Source organism: Lonchura striata, chromosome 33 (genome assembly GCF_050655825.1).
Source record: "Lonchura striata isolate lonStrDom1 chromosome 33, ASM5065582v1, whole genome shotgun sequence".
Taxonomy (NCBI): Eukaryota; Metazoa; Chordata; class Aves; order Passeriformes; family Estrildidae; genus Lonchura; species Lonchura striata.
This window is the reverse complement of record NC_140735.1, coordinates 7251979-7268332: the sequence shown is the minus strand read 5'-3', so window position 1 is coordinate 7268332 and position 16354 is coordinate 7251979. Positions and strand designations below refer to the sequence as shown.

Below are 16354 nucleotides of genomic sequence, written 5' to 3'. Positions count from 1 at the left end.
GAGCCTCGTTGTGGTTTTTATTAACGGCGAAACCATCGTTAATTAATTATTAATTAATGAGTTAATGAACCAACAGCCGGGGAGGGGGAGGGGGGGGCACCGTCCTGGGGTGGGGGAGGGGCGGTCACAGCGCCGGTCACATGCGGGGGGGTCCCGGGGGGGGGGGAGGGTCAGGCCAGCGCCAGCACTGCGGGGGAGGGGAGAGAGGCGTTACCTGGGCACACCTGAGCTCACCTGGGCCCCCCCACAGGTGCCCTTGGACCCCCGTTGTCTCTCCAGGTGTGCTCTGTGCCCTCGTGTTGCCCCCCAGGTGTGCCCAGGTGTGCCCGGTGTCCCTCTCAGGTGTCCCAGATCCCACCCAGGTGTGCCCAGGTGTGTCAAATCCCCCCAGGTGTGGCCAGCTCCCCCCAGGTGCCCCCCCAGGTGTGCCCAGGTGTGCCCCAGCTCCCCCTAAGTGTGCTCAGGTGTGCCCAGGTGTGCCCGGTGTCCCTCTCAGGTGTCCCAGATCCCACCTAGGTGTGCCCAGGTGTGTCAAATCCCCCCAGGTGTGCCCAGCTCCCCTCAGGTGTCCCCCCAGATGCCCCCAGCTCCTCCCAGGTGCCCCCCAGGTGTGCCCAGGTGTGCCCAGTGTCCCTCTCAGGTGTCCCAGATCCCCCCCAGGTGTGCCCCAGGTGTGCTCAGCTCCCCCCAAGTGTGCCCAAGTGCCCCCCCAGGTGTGCCCAGGTGCCCCCCCAGGTGTGCCCAGGTGTCCCCCAGGTGTGCCCAGGTGCCCCCCCAGGTGTGCCCAGGTGTGCCCCAGGTGTGCCCAGGTGCGCCCCTCACCTGTCAGCGCCTCCTGAGCGAAGTATTTGACGTCGACGTCCTGGTCCTGTGTCAGCTTCTCCAGCACCGGCTTCACCTCGGTCTGCAGCGTCCTGCAGGTGGGACAGGTGGGACAGGTGAGACAGGTGAGATACAGGTGGGACAGGTGAGATATGGACAGGTGAGATACAGGTGGGACAGGTGGGACAGGTGAGATATGGACAGGTGAGATATGGACAGGTGAGATGGGACAGGTGAGATACAGGTGGGACAGGTGGGACAGGTGAGGGACAGGTGGGACAGGTGAGATATGGACAGGTGAGATATGGACAGGTGGGACAGGTGGGACAGGTGAGATATGGACAGGTGAGATGGGACAGGTGAGATGGGACAGGTGAGATATGGACAGGTGAGATATGGACAGGTGAGATACAGGTGGGACAGGTGAGGGACCCAAACCCACTATAACCCATTCCTAAGCAGTACACCCAGTCCAAACCAGTACAAACCAGTATAACCCAGTAAAACCCGTCCAAACCAGTGCTCCCAGTATAAACCAGTATAAACCAGTATAAACCAGTATAAACCAGTATAAACCAGTCCAAACCAGTATAAACCAGTATAAACCAGTACCCGCTGTCCAGGATGGGCCCGATGCGCTGCAGCCCACACCAGTACACCCAGTATAACCAGTACAAACCAGTATAACCACTATAACCCACTTAAACCCAGTAAAACCAGTCCAAACCAGTCCAAACCAGTGCAAACCAGTATAAACCAGTATAAACCAGTATAAACCAGTAAGGACCCGTACCCGCTGTCCAGGATGGGCCCGATGCGCTGCAGGGACTTGGCCACGTTGAAGCGAACGTTGGCCACGGCGTCGGCCGCCATGCGCAGCACGGTGGGCAACATCTGCGTGGTGGTCACCTCCTGCCCGCACACCTCCGACAGCACCTGGCCAGGTGGGACAGGTGAGACATGGACAGGTGAGACATGGACAGGTGAGATGGGACAGGTGAGACACAGGTGAGACAGGGACAGGTGAGATGGGACAGGTGAGACATGGACAGGTGAGACATGGACAGGTGAGATGGGACAGGTGAGACAGGGACAGGTGAGACACGGGGCCATGGGCAACATCTGCGTGGTGGTCACCTCCTGCCCGCACACCTCCGACAGCACCTGGCCAGGTGAGAGACAGGTGAGACAGGTGAGAGACAGGTGAGACATGGACAGGTGAGACATGGACAGGTGAGACATGGACAGGTGAGATGGGACAGGTGAGACATAGACAAGGATTGGGGACATCTGTTGGTCATGCCCAGCTGTGCCCAGGTGTGTTCCTATCCCTCTCAGGGGTGCCCAGGTGTGCCCAGGTGTGCTCCTGTCCCTCTCAGGTGCTCCCAGCTGTGCCCAGGTGTGTTCCTATCCCTCTCAGGTGTGCCAGGTGTGCTCCCAGCTGCCCCCAGGCGTGCCCAGGTGTGTCTGTATCCCTTTCAGGTGCCCCCAGCTGTGCCCAGGTGTGTTTTATCCCTCTCAGCTGTGCCCAGGTGTGTTTTATCTCTCTCAGGTGTGCCCAGGTGTGTTCCTGTCCCTCTCAGGTGCCCCCAGCTGTGCCCAGGTGTGCTCCTGTCCCTCCCAGCTGTGCCCAGGTGTGTTCCTATCCCTCTCAGGTGTGCCCAGCTGTGCTCCTGTCCCTCCCAGCTGCGCCCAGGTGTGCCCAGGTACCCACGTTGATGCAGAAGAGCGTGGTCATGCGGTGCAGGTAGTTGGGGTCGGCGGCCATGGCCAGCACCTTGGGCACGATGGTGCCCTGCGCCCAGGTGTGCCCGAAGCGCTCCACCAGCTTCCGCAGGTTACTGGTGGCGGCCTCGCGGATGGCGTACACTGCGGGGAAAGCGGCGCCGACCAGTTCGGACCAGTATGGACCAGTACAGATCGATATAAACCAGCACGGACCAGTTCAGACCAGTATGGACCAGTATGGACCAGTATGGACCAGTACAGATCGATATAAACCAGCACGGACCAGTATGGACCAGTATGGACCAGTATGGATCAGTATGGACCAGTATGGACCAGTACAGATCAATATAAACCAGCACGGACCAGTTCGGACCAGTATGGACCAGTATGGACCAGTATAAATCGATATAAACCACTACGGACCAGTTCGGACTGGTATGGACCAGTTTGGACCAGTACGGACCAGTGCATATCGATGTAAACCAGTACGGATGAGTTCAGACCAGTATAAACCAGTATAGATCAATATAAACCACTATGGTCCAGTATAAACTGGTTTGAACTGGTATTAACCAGTATAAACCAGTATAGAGCAATATAAACCAGTATGGACAATCCCTCCCAGTTCCCTCCCAGTTCCTCCCAGTCCCTCCCAGTCCATCCCAGTTCCCTCCCAGTCCCTCCCAGTTCCCTCCCAGTCCATCCCAATCCCATCCCAGTTCCCTCCCAGTCCCTCCCAGTCTCTCCCAGTCTCTCCCAGTCCCTCCCAGTCCCTCCCAGTCTCTCCCAGTTCCCTCCCAGTCCCTCCCAGTTCCCTCCCAGTCCCCCCCAGTCCCTCCCAGTCCATCCCAGTTCCTCCCAGTCCCTCCCAGTACCGTGATCCACCAGCCAGGCCATGCAGAGCGAGTTCAGCTTCTCATCGAAGAACTCCACGCCCTGAGGAGGGGCAGACACCAGTAAGGACCAGTATAAACCAGTACAAACCAGTACACACCCACAGAAATCAGGAAACACCAATATAAACCATTATATACCAGTATAAACCAGTATAAACCACTACTCACCCACGTAATCCAGTAAGAACCGGTATAAACCAGTACGAACAAACTCCTCCCAGTCCATCCCAGTATAACCCAGTGACTCCCAGTATATCCCAGTCCATCCCAGTATAACCCAGTCCACTCCCAGTTCATCCCAGTCCCTCCCAGTTCGCCCCAGTCCCTCCCAACTCCCTCCCAGTATATCCCAGTGCCCCATACACAGCTCCAGCTCCCTCCCAGTGCCTCCCAGTATATCCCAGTCCCTCCCAGTATATCCCAGTCCCTCCCAGTCCCCTCCCAGTCCCTCCCAGTCCCCTCCCAGTGCCTCCCAGTCCCCTCCCAGTGCCTCCCAGTATATCCCAGTGGCTCCCAGTCTCACCAGCTGGCCGGCCAGCAGCGGCATGTACTCGATGATGGCCAGGCGGACGCACCAGAACCTCCTCCCAGTATATCCCAGTCCATCCCAGTGCCCCGTACACAGCTCCAGCTCCCTCCCAGTCCCTCCCAGTATATCCCAGTCCCTCCCAGTATATCCCAGTCCATTCCCAGTATATCCCAGTGGCTCCCAGTCTCACCAGCTGGCCGGCCAGCAGCAGCATGTACTCGATGATGGCCAGGTGGACACACCAGAACCTCCTCCCAGTATATCCCAGTGCCCCGTACACAGCTCCAGCTCCCTCCCAGTCCCTCCCAGTATATCCCAGTCCATTCCCAGTATATCCCAGTGGCTCCCAGTCTCACCAGCTGGCCGGCCAGCAGCGGCATGTACTCGATGATGGCCAGGCGGACGCGCCACTTGGCGTCCTCGGCCAGCTCGACGATGGCCGGCAGCAGCGACTGCGAGAGCTGCCGGATGCCGATCACCTCGTTCACGCAGTCCAGGTTGGAGATGATGTTCAGCCGCACCTCGGGGCACTGGGAGGGACTGGGAGTTACTGGGAGGGACTGGGAGGGACTGGGAGGGATTGGGAGGGACTGGGAGTTACTGGGAGGGGCTGGGGGGGAATGGGAGGGAATGGGAGGGACTGGGAGGGAAATGGGAGGGACTGGGAGGGGATTGGGAGGGACTGGGAGGGACTGGGAGGGAACTGGGAGGGGACTGGGAGGGAACTGGGAGGGACTGGGAGGGACTGGGAGGGAAATGGGAGGGACTGGGAGGGACTGGGAGGGACTGGGAGGAAGTGGGAGGGAGTGGGAGGGGACTGGGAGGGGACTGGGAGGGACTGGGAGGGACTGGGAGGGGACTGGGAGGGAACTGGGAAGGAACTGGGATGGTGTGCTGGTGGATGTTGGCTCCCCAGGTGCCCCCAGGTGTGCCCAGGTGTGCCCAGGTGCCCCCAGGTGTGCCCAGGTGTGCCCAGGTGCCCCCAGGTGCCTCACCTCGTCCTTGAGCTGTGCCAGGAACAGGGGCAGCAGCTGTGCCCAGGTGTGCCCATGTTTTACCCTGTGTTCCCAGGTGCTCCCAGGTGCTCCCAGGTGCCCCCAGGTGCTCCCAGGTGTTCCCAGGTGCCCCCAGGTGCCCCCAGGTGTGCCCAGGTGCCCCCAGGTGCCTCACCTCGTCCTTGAGCTGTGCCAGGAACAGGGGCAGCAGGTGTGCCCAGGTGTGCCCATGTTTTACCCTGTGTTCCCAGGTGCCCCCAGGTGCCCCCAGGTGTGCCCAGGTGTGCCCAGGTGCCCCCAGGTGTGCCCAGGTGCCTCACCTCGTCCTTGAGCTGTGCCAGGAACAGGGGCAGCAGGTGCTCCACCGTGTTGTCCTTGCCCAGGATGGGCGACAGCCCCATGATCACCGAGGCCAGCGCCGACTTCACGTGCTGGTTGGCATCCGACACCAGCTCCTGCCCAGGTGGGCACAGGTGGGCACAGGTGAGCTCACCTGGCCTCGGGGCGGAGGATCACGGTGCCCCCGAGGCCACCAGAGGTGTCCCCAGGTGTGCCCCATGTACCCCAAGGTGTGCCCAGGTGTGCCCCAGGTGTGTCCCACCACCCCAAAATGTCCCCAGGTGTGCCCACAAGGTGTGCCCAGATGTGACCAGGTGGGTCCCACCACCCCAAAGTGTGCCCAGGTGTGCCCCCCAAGGTGTGCCCAGGTGTGTTCCACCACACCAGGTGTGCCCCAGGTGTCCCCAGGTGGGTCCCACCACCCCAAAATGTCCCAGGTGTGCCCACAAGGTGTCCCCAGGTGTGCCCAGGTGGGTGCCACCACCCCAAAGTGTGCCCAGGTGTGCCCACAAGGTGTGCCCAGGTGTGTCCCACCACCCCAAATTGTGCCCAGGTGTGCCCCAGGTGTGTTCCAGGTGCCCACAAGGTGTGCCCAGGTGTGCCCAGGTGTGTCCCACCACCCCAAAATGTCCCCAGGTGTGCCCAGGTGTGCCCAGGTGTGCCCAGGTGTGCCCAGGTGCCCCGGGCGCTCACCTTGATGCAGGGCAGGATCTGGCCCATGATGACGGCCTCGCGGCAGTCCGGGGACAGGTTCTCGCAGAACTCTGGGGACACCGAGGTGGGCATGAAGAACATCACAGTGGGGTTGGGGACACCAAATTTTGGGGTGAAAAACACCAAAGTTGGGTTGGGGACACCAACATTGGGTTGGGGACACCAAGGTTGGGATGGGGACATCAAGGTTGGGTTGGTGACACCAAGGCCGGGTTGGGGACACCAAGGTTGGGATGAAGAACATGAAAGTTGGGCTGGTGACACCAAGGTTGGGTTGGGGACATCAAATCTTGGTTGAAGAACACCAAAGCTGGGATGAAGAACATCAAAGTTGGGCTGGGGACACCGAGGTTGGGTTGAAGGACACCAAAGTTGGGTTGGTGACACCAAGGTTGGATTGAAGAACATCAAGGTTGGGTTGGTGACACCAAGGCCGGGTTGGGGACACCAAGGTTGGGCTGGGGACATCAAATCTTGGTTGAAGGACACCAAAGTTGGGTTGGGGACACCAAAGCTGGGATGAAGAACATCAAAGTTGGGTTGGGAATGTCAAAGTTGTGTTGGGGACACCAACGTTGGGTTGAGGACATCAAAGTTGGGTTGGGGACACCAAGGCCGGGTTGGGGACACCAAGGTTGGGTTGGAGACACCAAGGTTGGGCTGGGGACACCAAGGTTGGGTTGAAGAACATCAAGGTTGGGTTGGGGACACCAAGGTTGGGTTGGGGACACCAAAGTTGGGTTGGGGACACCGAGGTTGGGTTGGGGACATCAAAATTGGGTTGAAGGACACCAAAGTTGGGTTGAAGAACATCAAGGTTGGGTTGGGGACACCAACATTGGGTTGGGGACACCAAGGTTGGGATGGGGACACCAAGGTTGGGTTGGGGACACCAAGGTTGGGTTGGAGAACACCAAGGTTGGGTTGATGACACCAAGGTTGGGTTGGGGACACCAAGGTTGGGTTGGGGACACCAAAGTTGGGTTGAAGAACACCAAAGTTGGGTTGGTGACACCAAAGTTGGGTTGAAGAACACCAAAGTTGGGTTGGTGACACCGAGGCCGGGTCGGTGACCCCGGGGAGCGCTCGGGGGGTGGCCGCTGACCTTTGACCTTGTGCGAGGCGGCCGCCCGGACCTCGGCCTCGCAGTCCTTCATCAGGCTCTGGAAGGCGCCCACCAGGTCGGTCTTGGTGATCTCGGGGCCCACGGCGCGCTGCAGCTGCGGGGACGGGGCCCAGGTGCGTCCAGGTGTGCCCAGGTGAGCTCAGGTGTGCCCAGGTGAGCTCAGGTACACCCAGGTGTGCCCAGGTGTGCCCCCAAACATCTCCCAGGCTTCCCAAAATGCCCCAAACCTCCCCAAAACCCATCCCCAGGTGTGTCCAGGTGTGCCCAGGTACACCCAGGTGTGCCCAGGTGCGTCCAGGTGTGCCCAGGTGTGCCCCCAAACATCTCCCAGGCTTCCCAAAATGCCCCAAACCTCCCCAAAACTCATCCCAAACCTCCCCAAAACCCACCCCCAGGTGTGTCCAGGTGTGTCCAGGTGTGCCCAGGTGTGCCCAGGTGTGTCCAGGTGTGCCCAGGTGTGCCCAGGTGACCCAAAATCCCCGTTTTTCACCCAATTTTCACCGAATTTTTTCCGTTTCTCCCCTCCCAGGTGTGCCCAGGTGTGCCCAGGTGTGCCCAGGTGCGCCCAGGTGTGCCCAGGTGACCCCAAATCCCCATTTTTCACCCGTTTTTCACCGAATTTTTTTCGCTTCTCCCCTCCCAGGTGCTCCCAGGTGCTCCCAGCTGTGCCCAGGTGCGCCCAGGTGTCCCAAAATCCCCATTTTCCACCTGTTTTTCACCGAATTTTTTTCGTTTCTCCCCTCCCAGGTGTGCCCAGGTGACCCAAAATCCCCATTTTTCACCCGTTTTTCACCGTTTTTTTTTCGTTTCTCCCCTCCCAGGTGTCCCCAGGTGTGCCCAGGTGTGCCCAGGTGCGCCGCCCACCTCGGTGAACTTGTCGGCCACCATGTAGCGCACGCGCCAGGACTTGTCCTCGGCCGCCTGGCGCAGCGTGGGCATCACCAGCCCCTCCAGCTCCTCCTGCGGCAGCAGCTGCGCGATGCTCACGCAGGCCTCGACCGCCAGCAGCCGCACCGAGTCCTGCCCAGGTGAGCACAGGTGTGCACAGGTGTGCACAGGTGAGCCCAAAATGAGCCGCAGGTAACCCCCAGGTGACCCCCCCCGTCCATGTGCAGGCCTCGACCGCCAGCAGCCGCACCGAGTCCTGCCCAGGTGTGCACAGGTGAGCACAGGTGAGCACAGGTGTGCACAGGTGTGCACAGGTGAGCCGCAGGTAACCCCCAGGTAACCCCCAGGTAACCCCCAGGTGACCCCCCCCGTCCATGTGCAGGCCTCGACCGCCAGCAGCCGCACCGAGTCCTGCCCAGGTGAGCACAGGTGAGCACAGGTGAGCACAGGTGTGCACAGGTGAGCACAGGTGAGCACAGGTGTGCACAGCTGAGCCCAAAATGAGCCGCAAGTAACCCCCAGGTGACCCCCAGGTGACCCCCCCCATCCATGTGCAGGCCTCGACCGCCAGCAGCAGCACCGAGTCCTGCCCAGGTGAGCACAGGTGAGCACAGGTGAGCCAAAGGTAAGCCCAAAATGAGCCACAGGTAACCCCCAGGTGACCCCCAGGTGACCCCCCCCGTCCATGTGCAGGCCTCGACCGCCAGCAGCAGCACCGAGTCCTGCCCAGGTGAGCACAGGTGTGCACAGGTGAGCACAGGTGAGCACAGGTGTGCACAGGTGAGCACAGGTAAGCCCAAAACGAGCCACAGGTAACCCCCAGGTGACCCCCAGGTGACCCCCCCCATCCATGTGCAGGCCTCGACCACCAGCAGCCGCACCGAGTCCTGCCCAGGTGAGCACAGGTGAGCACAGGTGAGCACAGGTGTGCACAGGTGTGCACAGGTGAGCCCAAAATGAGCCACAGGTAACCCCCAGGTGACCCCAAGGTGACCCCCCCATCCATGTGCAGGCCTCGACCACCAGCAGCCGCACCGAGTCCTGCCCAGGTGAGCACGGGTGAGCACAGGTGTGCACAGGTAAGCCCAAAATGAGACACAGGTAACCCCCAGGTGACCCCAAGGTGACCCCCCCCGTCCATGTGCAGGCCTCGACGGCCAGCAGCCGCACCGAGTCCTGCCCAGGTGTGCCCAGGTGTGCACAGGTGAGCTACAGGTGAGCCGCAGGTAACCCCAAAAAGAGCCACAGGTAACCCCAAAATGAGCCACAGGTAACCTCCAGGTGCCCCCCAGGTGTGCCCAGGTAATGCCAAGCTCACCCCAAGTGCACACAGGTAACTCACAGGAGCGTTTGTACAACCCCCAGGTGCCCCTGGGCGCCCCCCAGGTGTGCCCACCTTCCCCCAGGTGTCCCCCAGGTGTGCCCAGCTCCCCCCAGGTGTGCCCATCTTGCCCCAGGTGTGCCTACATAACCCACAGGAACGCCCAGGTAACCCCAAAACGTGCACAGGTGTGCCCAGGAAGCTCACAGGACCATCCGGGCGCCCCCCAGGTGTGCCCAGCCCCCCCAGGTGTGCCCAGCTCCCCCCAGGTGTCCCCCAGGTGTGCCAGGTGTGCCCAGCCCCCCCCAGGTGTGCCCAGGTAATGCCAAGCTCACCCCAGGTGCGCCCAGGAAGCTCACAGGACCATCCAGGCGCCCCCCAGGTGTGCCCAGCTCCCCCCAGGTGTGCCTAGATAACCCACAGCAACGCCCAGGTAACCCCAAAACGTGCACAGGTGCGCCCAGGAAACTCACAGGAACATCCAGGTGCCCCTGGGCGCCCCCCAGGTGTGCCCAGCTCCCCCCAGGTGCGCCCGCCAGGTGTGCCAGGTGTGCCCAGCCCCCCCCAGGTGTGCCCAGGTAATGCCAAGCTCACCCCAGGTGCACACAGGTAACTCACAGGACCATCCAGGCGCCCCCCAGGTGTGCCCAGCTCCCCCCAGGTGTGCCCAGCTCCCCCCAGGTGTGCCCGCCAGGTGTGCCAGGTGTGCCCAGCTCCCCCCAGGTGTGCCAGGTGTGCCCAGCTCCCCCCAGGTGCCCCCCAGGTGTGCCAGGTGTGCCCAGCTCCCCCCAGGTGTGCCCAGCCCCCCCCAGGTGTGCCCAGCTCCCCCCAGGTGTGCCCCCCAGGTGTGCCAGGTGTGCCCAGCTCCCCCCAGGTGCGCCCAGCTCCCCCCAGGTGTGCCCGCCAGGTGTGCCAGGTGTGCCCAGCTCCCCCAGGTGCCCCCCAGGTGCGCTGCCAGGTGTGCCAGGTGTGCCCAGCTCCCCCAGGTGCGCCCCCCAGGTGTGCCAGGTGTGCCCAGCTCCCCCCAGGTGTGCCCAGCTCCCCCAGGTGCCCCCCAGGTGCGCCAGGTGCGCCGTACCTGCTCGTCGGAGGCCAGGTTGGAGAACATGGGGATGATCTCGCTCTTGACGTGCTCCAGCTCCAGCACCTTGGCGAACTCGCCCAGCTTGGAGGCGGCCGCGCGCCGCACCATGGGCGTGTCGTCCGAGCACAGGTTCCGGAAGTACCTGCGGGCGCACCTGTGTCACCTGGGGGGCACCTGGGGGCACCTGGGTACACCTGGGGGCACCTGGGGGGCACCTGGGGGCACCTGGGGGGCACCTGGGGGGCACCTGGGGGCACCTGGGTACACCTGGGGACACCTGGGGGCACCTGGGGGACAGCTGGGCACACCTGGGGGCACCTGGGGACACCTGGGGACACCTGGGGGGCACCCAAGTACACCTGGGTACACCTGGGGGCACACCTGCATCACCTGGGGGGCACCTGGGGGGCACCTGGGGGCACCTGGGGGCACCTGGGGACACCTGGGGGCACACCTGCGTCACCTGGGGGGCACTCCGCTGACCCCACACCCACCCCAGTGACCCCGTGGCCTCCTCAGTGACCCCACACCCACCTCAATGACCCCGTGGTCACCCCACTGACCCCGTGGTCACTCCAATGACCCCACACCCACCCCAGTGACCCCACACCCACCCCACTGACCCTGTGGTCACCCCACTGACCCCACCCCCACCCCACTGACCCCGTGGTCACTCCAATGACCCCACACCCACCCCAATGACCCCGTGGTCACCCCACTGACCCCACACCCACCCCAGTGACCCCGTGGTCACTCCAATGACCCTGTGGTCACTCCAGTGACCCCACACCCACCCCAGTGACCCCGTGGTCACTCCAGTGACCCCACACCCACCCCACTGACCCCACCCCCACCCCCCACCCCCCCAGCGGTCAGCGGTCACTCACTGGCGCAGCTCGGCCTTGACGGGGCTGGACACGCGGGGGTAGCAGACGCTGAAGAGGCCGCAGGCCGAGGTGCGCGACGTGAACCAGTCGCCGCCGGCCAGGCGCTTGACCAGCGGCACGAAGTGACCCTCGAGGTCCGGCGGCGAGTGCTCGTGCGACACGGCCCGCAGCGACTCCACCGCCTTGTCCCGCACCACCGTCTCCTCCACCGTGGCCAGGCTCTCCAGCGGCGGCTGGCGGGACACGGGGACGTCGGGCGGGCGGGCGGCGGTGGGTGGATGGTGGACGGGTGGGCGTTGGGTGGACAGGAGGACGTTGGGTGGATGTTGGGTGGACAGGTGGACATTGCGTGGACAGGTGGATGTTGGATGGGTGGGCGTTGGGTGGACAGGTGGGCGTTGGGTGGACGGGTGGGCGTTGGGTGGATAGGTGGGTGTTGGGTGGACAGGTGGGCATTGGGTGGACAGGTGGATATTGGTCGGGTGGACGTTGGGTGGACGTTGCGTGGACAGGTGGATGTTGGGTGGACATTGGGTGGACAGGTGGATGTTGGGTGGACAGGTGGGCATTGGACGGACAGGTGGACAATGGGTGGACAAGTGGATGTTGGTCAGGTGGACGTTGGGTGGACAAACACTGGGTGGACAGACGAACATTGGGTGGACAGGTGGACATTGCATGGAGAGGTGGATGTTGGACAGGTGGGCGTTGGGTGGACAGGTGGGCGTTGGGTGGACAGACAAACATTGGGTGGACAGGTGGATGGTGGACAGGTGGATGGTGGACAGGTGGATGGTGGACAGGTGGATGGTGGGTGGACAGGTGGATGTTGGATGGGTGGGCGTTGGGTGGACAGACGAACATTGGGTGGACAGGCGGGCGTTGGGTGGACAGGTGGATGTTGGACGGGTGGGCGTTGGGTGGACAGGTGGACGTTGGGTGGACAGATGAACATTGGGTGGACAGGTGGGCATTGGGTGGACATTGGGTGGACAGGTGGGCATTGGGTGGACAGGTGGGCGTTGGGTGGACAGACAAACATTGGGTGGACAGGTGGATGGTTGACAGGTGGATGGTGGGTGGACAGGTGGATGTTGGATGGGTGGGCGTTGGGTGGACAGGTGGGCGTTGGGTGGACAGACAAACATTGGGTGGACAGGTGGATGGTGGACAGGTGGATGGTGGGTGGACAGGTGGATGTTGGACGGGTGGGCGTTGGGTGGACAGGTGGACGTTGGGTGGACAGACGAACATTGGGTGGACAGGTGGACATTGGGTGGACATTGGGTGGACAATGGGTGGACAGGCGGGCGTTGGGTGGACAGGTGGATGTTGGACGGGTGGACGTCGTTGGGTGGACGTCGGTGGGTGGATGGTGGACAGGTGGATGGTGGACAGGTGGATGTTGGGTGGACAGGTGGGCGTTGGTCAGGTGGACGTTGGGTGGACATTGGGTGGACAAGTGGACGTTGGGTGGACAGGTGGGCGTTGGGTGGACAGGTGGGCGTTGGGTGCACAGGTGGGCGTTGGGTGCACAGGTGGACGTTGGTCAGGTGGACATTGGGTGGACAGCCGGACATTGGGTAGACAGGCGGACATTGGGTGAACAGGTGGACGTTGGTCAGGTGGACATTGCGTGGACAGCCGGACATTGGGTGGACAGATGGACGTTGGGTGGACAGGCGGACGTTGGTCAGGTGGACAGTGGGTGGCCATTGGGTGGACAGGTGGCCATTGGGTGGACAGGTGGACATTGGATGGACAGGTGGACAATGGGTGGACAGGCGGGTGTTGGTCAGGTGGACGTTGGGTGGACAGGGGAACATTGGGTGGACAGATGGACGTTGGGTGGCCAGGCGGACACAGGGTGGACAGGTGGACGTTGGGTGGACATTGGGTGGACAGATGGACATTAGGTGGACAATGGGTGGACAATGGGTTGACAAGTGGACACAGGGTGGTCAGATGGACACAGGGTGGACACAGGGTGGACATTGGGTGGACAGATGGACATTGGGTGGACAGATGGACATTGGGTGGACAGATGGACATTGGGTGGACAATGGATGGACAAGTGGACACAGGGTGGTCAGATGGACACAGGGTGGACACAGGACGAGGGTTTGGGGCTCCCAGGTGCGTTCCAGCCCTGCCCAGGTGTATTTTGGGGCTCCCCAGGTGTGTTCTCGTCCCCCCAGATGTGGTTTTGGGGCTCCCCAGGTGAGTTTTTGAATATCCAGGTGTGTTTCTCCCCCTCCCAGGTACATTTTGGGGTCCCCCAGGTGTGTTTCTCCCCCTCCCAGGTACATTTTGGGGTCCCCCAGGTGCGTTTCTCCCCCTGCCAGGTACATTTTGGGGTCCCCCAGGTGCATTTCTCCCCCTCCCAGGTACATTTTGGGGTCCCCAGGTGCGTTTCTCCCCCTGCCAGGTACATTTTGGGGTCCCCAGGTGTGTTTCTCCCCCTCCCAGGTACATTTTGTCCCCACCAGGTGTGTTTCTCCCCCTCCCAGGTACATTTTGGGGTCCCCCAGGTGCGTTTCTCCCCCGCCCAGGTGAGTTTTTGAATATCCAGGTGTGTTTCTACCCCTCCCAGGTACATTTTGGGGTCCCCCAGGTGTGTTTCTCCCCTGCCCAGGTACATTTTGGGATCCCCCAGGTGCGTTTCTCCCCCTCCCAGGTACATTTTGGGGTCCCCCAGGTGCGTTTCTGCCCTGCCCAGGTGAGTTTTAGGGTTCCCCATGTATGTTTTGGGTTCTCCAGGAGTATTTTGTCCTCTCTAGGTGTGTTTCTCCCCTGCCCAGGTGAGTTTTTGAATATCCAGGTGTGTTTCTCCCCCTCCCAAATACATTTTGGGGTCCCCAGGTGTGTTCCTCCCCCTCCCAGGTACATTTTGGGGTCCCCAGGTGTGTTTCTCCCCCTCCCAGGTACATTTTGGGGTCCCCAGGTGTGTTCCTCCCCCTCCCAGGTACATTTTGGGGTCCCCCAGGTGCGTTTCTCCCCCTCCCAGGTACATTTTATCCCCCCCAGGTGCATGTTGTCCCCCCCAGGTGTTCCCCAGGTGTGTTTCTCCCCCTCCCAGGTACATTTTGGGGTCCCCAGGTGCGTTTCTCCCCCTCCCATGTAGATTTTGGGGTCCCCAGGTGTGTTTCTCCCCCTCCCAGGTACATTTTGGGGTCCCCAGGTGTGTTTCTCCCCCTCCCAAATACATTTTGGGGTCCCCAGGTGTGTTTCTCCCCCTCCCAGGTACATTTTGGGGTCCCCAGGTGTGTTTCTCCCCCGCCCAGGTGAGTTTTTGAATATCCAGGTGCGTTTTTCCCCCTCCCAGGTACATTTTGGGATCCCCAAGGTGTGTTTCTCCCCCTCCCAGGTACATTTTACGGTCCCCAGGTGTGTTTCTCCCCTGCCCAGGTGAGTTTTTGAATATCCAGGTGTGTTTCTCCCCCTCCCAAATACATTTTGGGGTCCCCCAGGTGTGTTTCTCCCCCTCCCAGGTACATTTTGTCCCCACCAGGTGTGTTTCTCCCCCTCCCAGGTAGATTTTGGGGTGCCCAGGTGAGTTTTTGGGGGCTCCTACCAGCAGGCAGTGCACGAACTCGGGTCCCCCCACGAGGGCGGTGAAGGTGCCCAGCTGCTCCGCCAGGGCCAGCAGCACCTCGTCCTCATCGTAGATGGTGTCTGCGACCCCCCAGGTGACACACCTGTCACTCACCTGTCCCCTCCTCACCTGTCCATCACCCCCACGCCCCGCCCACCTCCCCAAACCCCACCCCTCCTCCCCCACACAGCGAGATTTCGGCCGGTTTTTGAGTTTTCCACTGGAATTTTCCCACCTGTCCGGCATGCCCCGCCCTCACCTGGATTTTGGAGACCCCACCCCTCCCAAATTTTGGGATTTTCCCGCCAAATTTTGCCGTTTTACCGGTGAGGAAAGGGAGGAGCTCGCTGCGGGTTCGCTCCACGCCCAGCGCCAGCGCGATGGTCGACAGCTTCTTGATGCTGTTGAGGCGTAGCTGGTGATGGGGGAAATGGGGGAAATTCAGGAAAATTTGGGAAAAATCCATAAAAAAAACCCAAAAAAAACAGGGAATCGCCCCCCCAATCATGAGAAAACCCCGCCCCCAAAGCGGCGCAGCCAATCAGGAACGGCGTCTCACGGCTCCGCAGCGCCGCGGTAGAGAGGAGGCTTCTGATTTGCTCCGGTAAGCCCCGCCCACGCCGGCGGCAGCCAATGGAAGGCGGCGCTGCCGCGGCCTCGCGCTGCCCCGCCGCTAGGGGGCGCTGCGCCGGGCGGGGCGGTTACCCCCCCCCCCGCCTCATGCCGCTGCGGACCAATCACAACGCGCCTAAGAAACCCAAACCGCCCCTCCAGCCAATCAGAGCGCGCCTTCCACCGCAATCCCCCCCAACCGCCTCACAGATGTAACGCCGCCTCCCATTCGCCCCCGCCTGAGGGGACCGGGCCGCCTCATCCAATCAGCGCGGCCGTCTCATGGCGGCCACCACCAGCGGGGCCGCGGCCAGCGGGCGATGGCGGCCGGGCCCCGGCAGCCGCGGAAAGAAGCCCCGAAGCCCCGGAAAAAGCCCGGAGGCAGCACCGGCGAAATCCCGGTCAGCGGTACCTGCACGTCCTCGTTGCGGAGCTCGTCGATGAGCACCGCGATGGGGTAAAGCGAATCGTCGCCGTCCGCCGCCGCCATCTTCGCCGCTGCCGCCGCCCCGGCTCTGAGGGGCCGCACGGGGCCGACCGCCCCGCTCCTGCAGGGCTTCCGCGGCGCTGATTGGCCGGCGCCGCCGCGGCGCCCGCCTAGCGGCTCTTCCCATTGGTTGAGGGTGCTGTCTGTCAGCTGAAGCCCCGCCCATGCGGACGGCGCGGTGGGTCGCGTTCTGATTGGGCGATGAGGGTGATTGACAGCGGCGGGGGCGGGGCGAGGCGTTGCTGGGCAACGCGGAGGCGCCGTGTGGGAGGCCGGGACGGACTGGGACAAACTGGGATGAACTGGGACAAACTGGGACTGCCAGGGTCTG

General features: G+C 62.3%; 1 protein-coding gene across 2 annotated transcripts; it reads right to left on the bottom strand.

Annotated features, from left to right (window-relative positions):
- Positions 1-3: 3 nt before the first annotated feature.
- On the bottom strand, positions 4-16053 carry PPP2R1A (protein phosphatase 2 scaffold subunit Aalpha). 2 transcript variants are annotated; one of them, XM_085564445.1, is made up of 15 exons: positions 15949-16053; positions 15249-15339; positions 14904-15004; positions 11330-11562; positions 10437-10584; positions 8014-8169; positions 7129-7243; positions 6003-6073; positions 5291-5425; positions 4332-4505; positions 3426-3486; positions 2537-2691; positions 1616-1986; positions 823-914; positions 4-187 (listed from the first exon to the last, which is right to left on the bottom strand). In XM_085564445.1, exons 1-15 carry the CDS (start codon positions 16024-16026, stop codon positions 171-173), a joined length of 1998 nt encoding a protein of 665 aa, XP_085420571.1. In that variant the 5' UTR covers positions 16027-16053; the 3' UTR covers positions 4-170. The 2 variants fall into 2 exon arrangements, with proteins under 2 accessions (XP_085420571.1, XP_077645925.1); XM_077789799.2 differs by having other exon boundaries at positions 1616-1758.
- Positions 16054-16354: the final 301 nt, after the last annotated feature.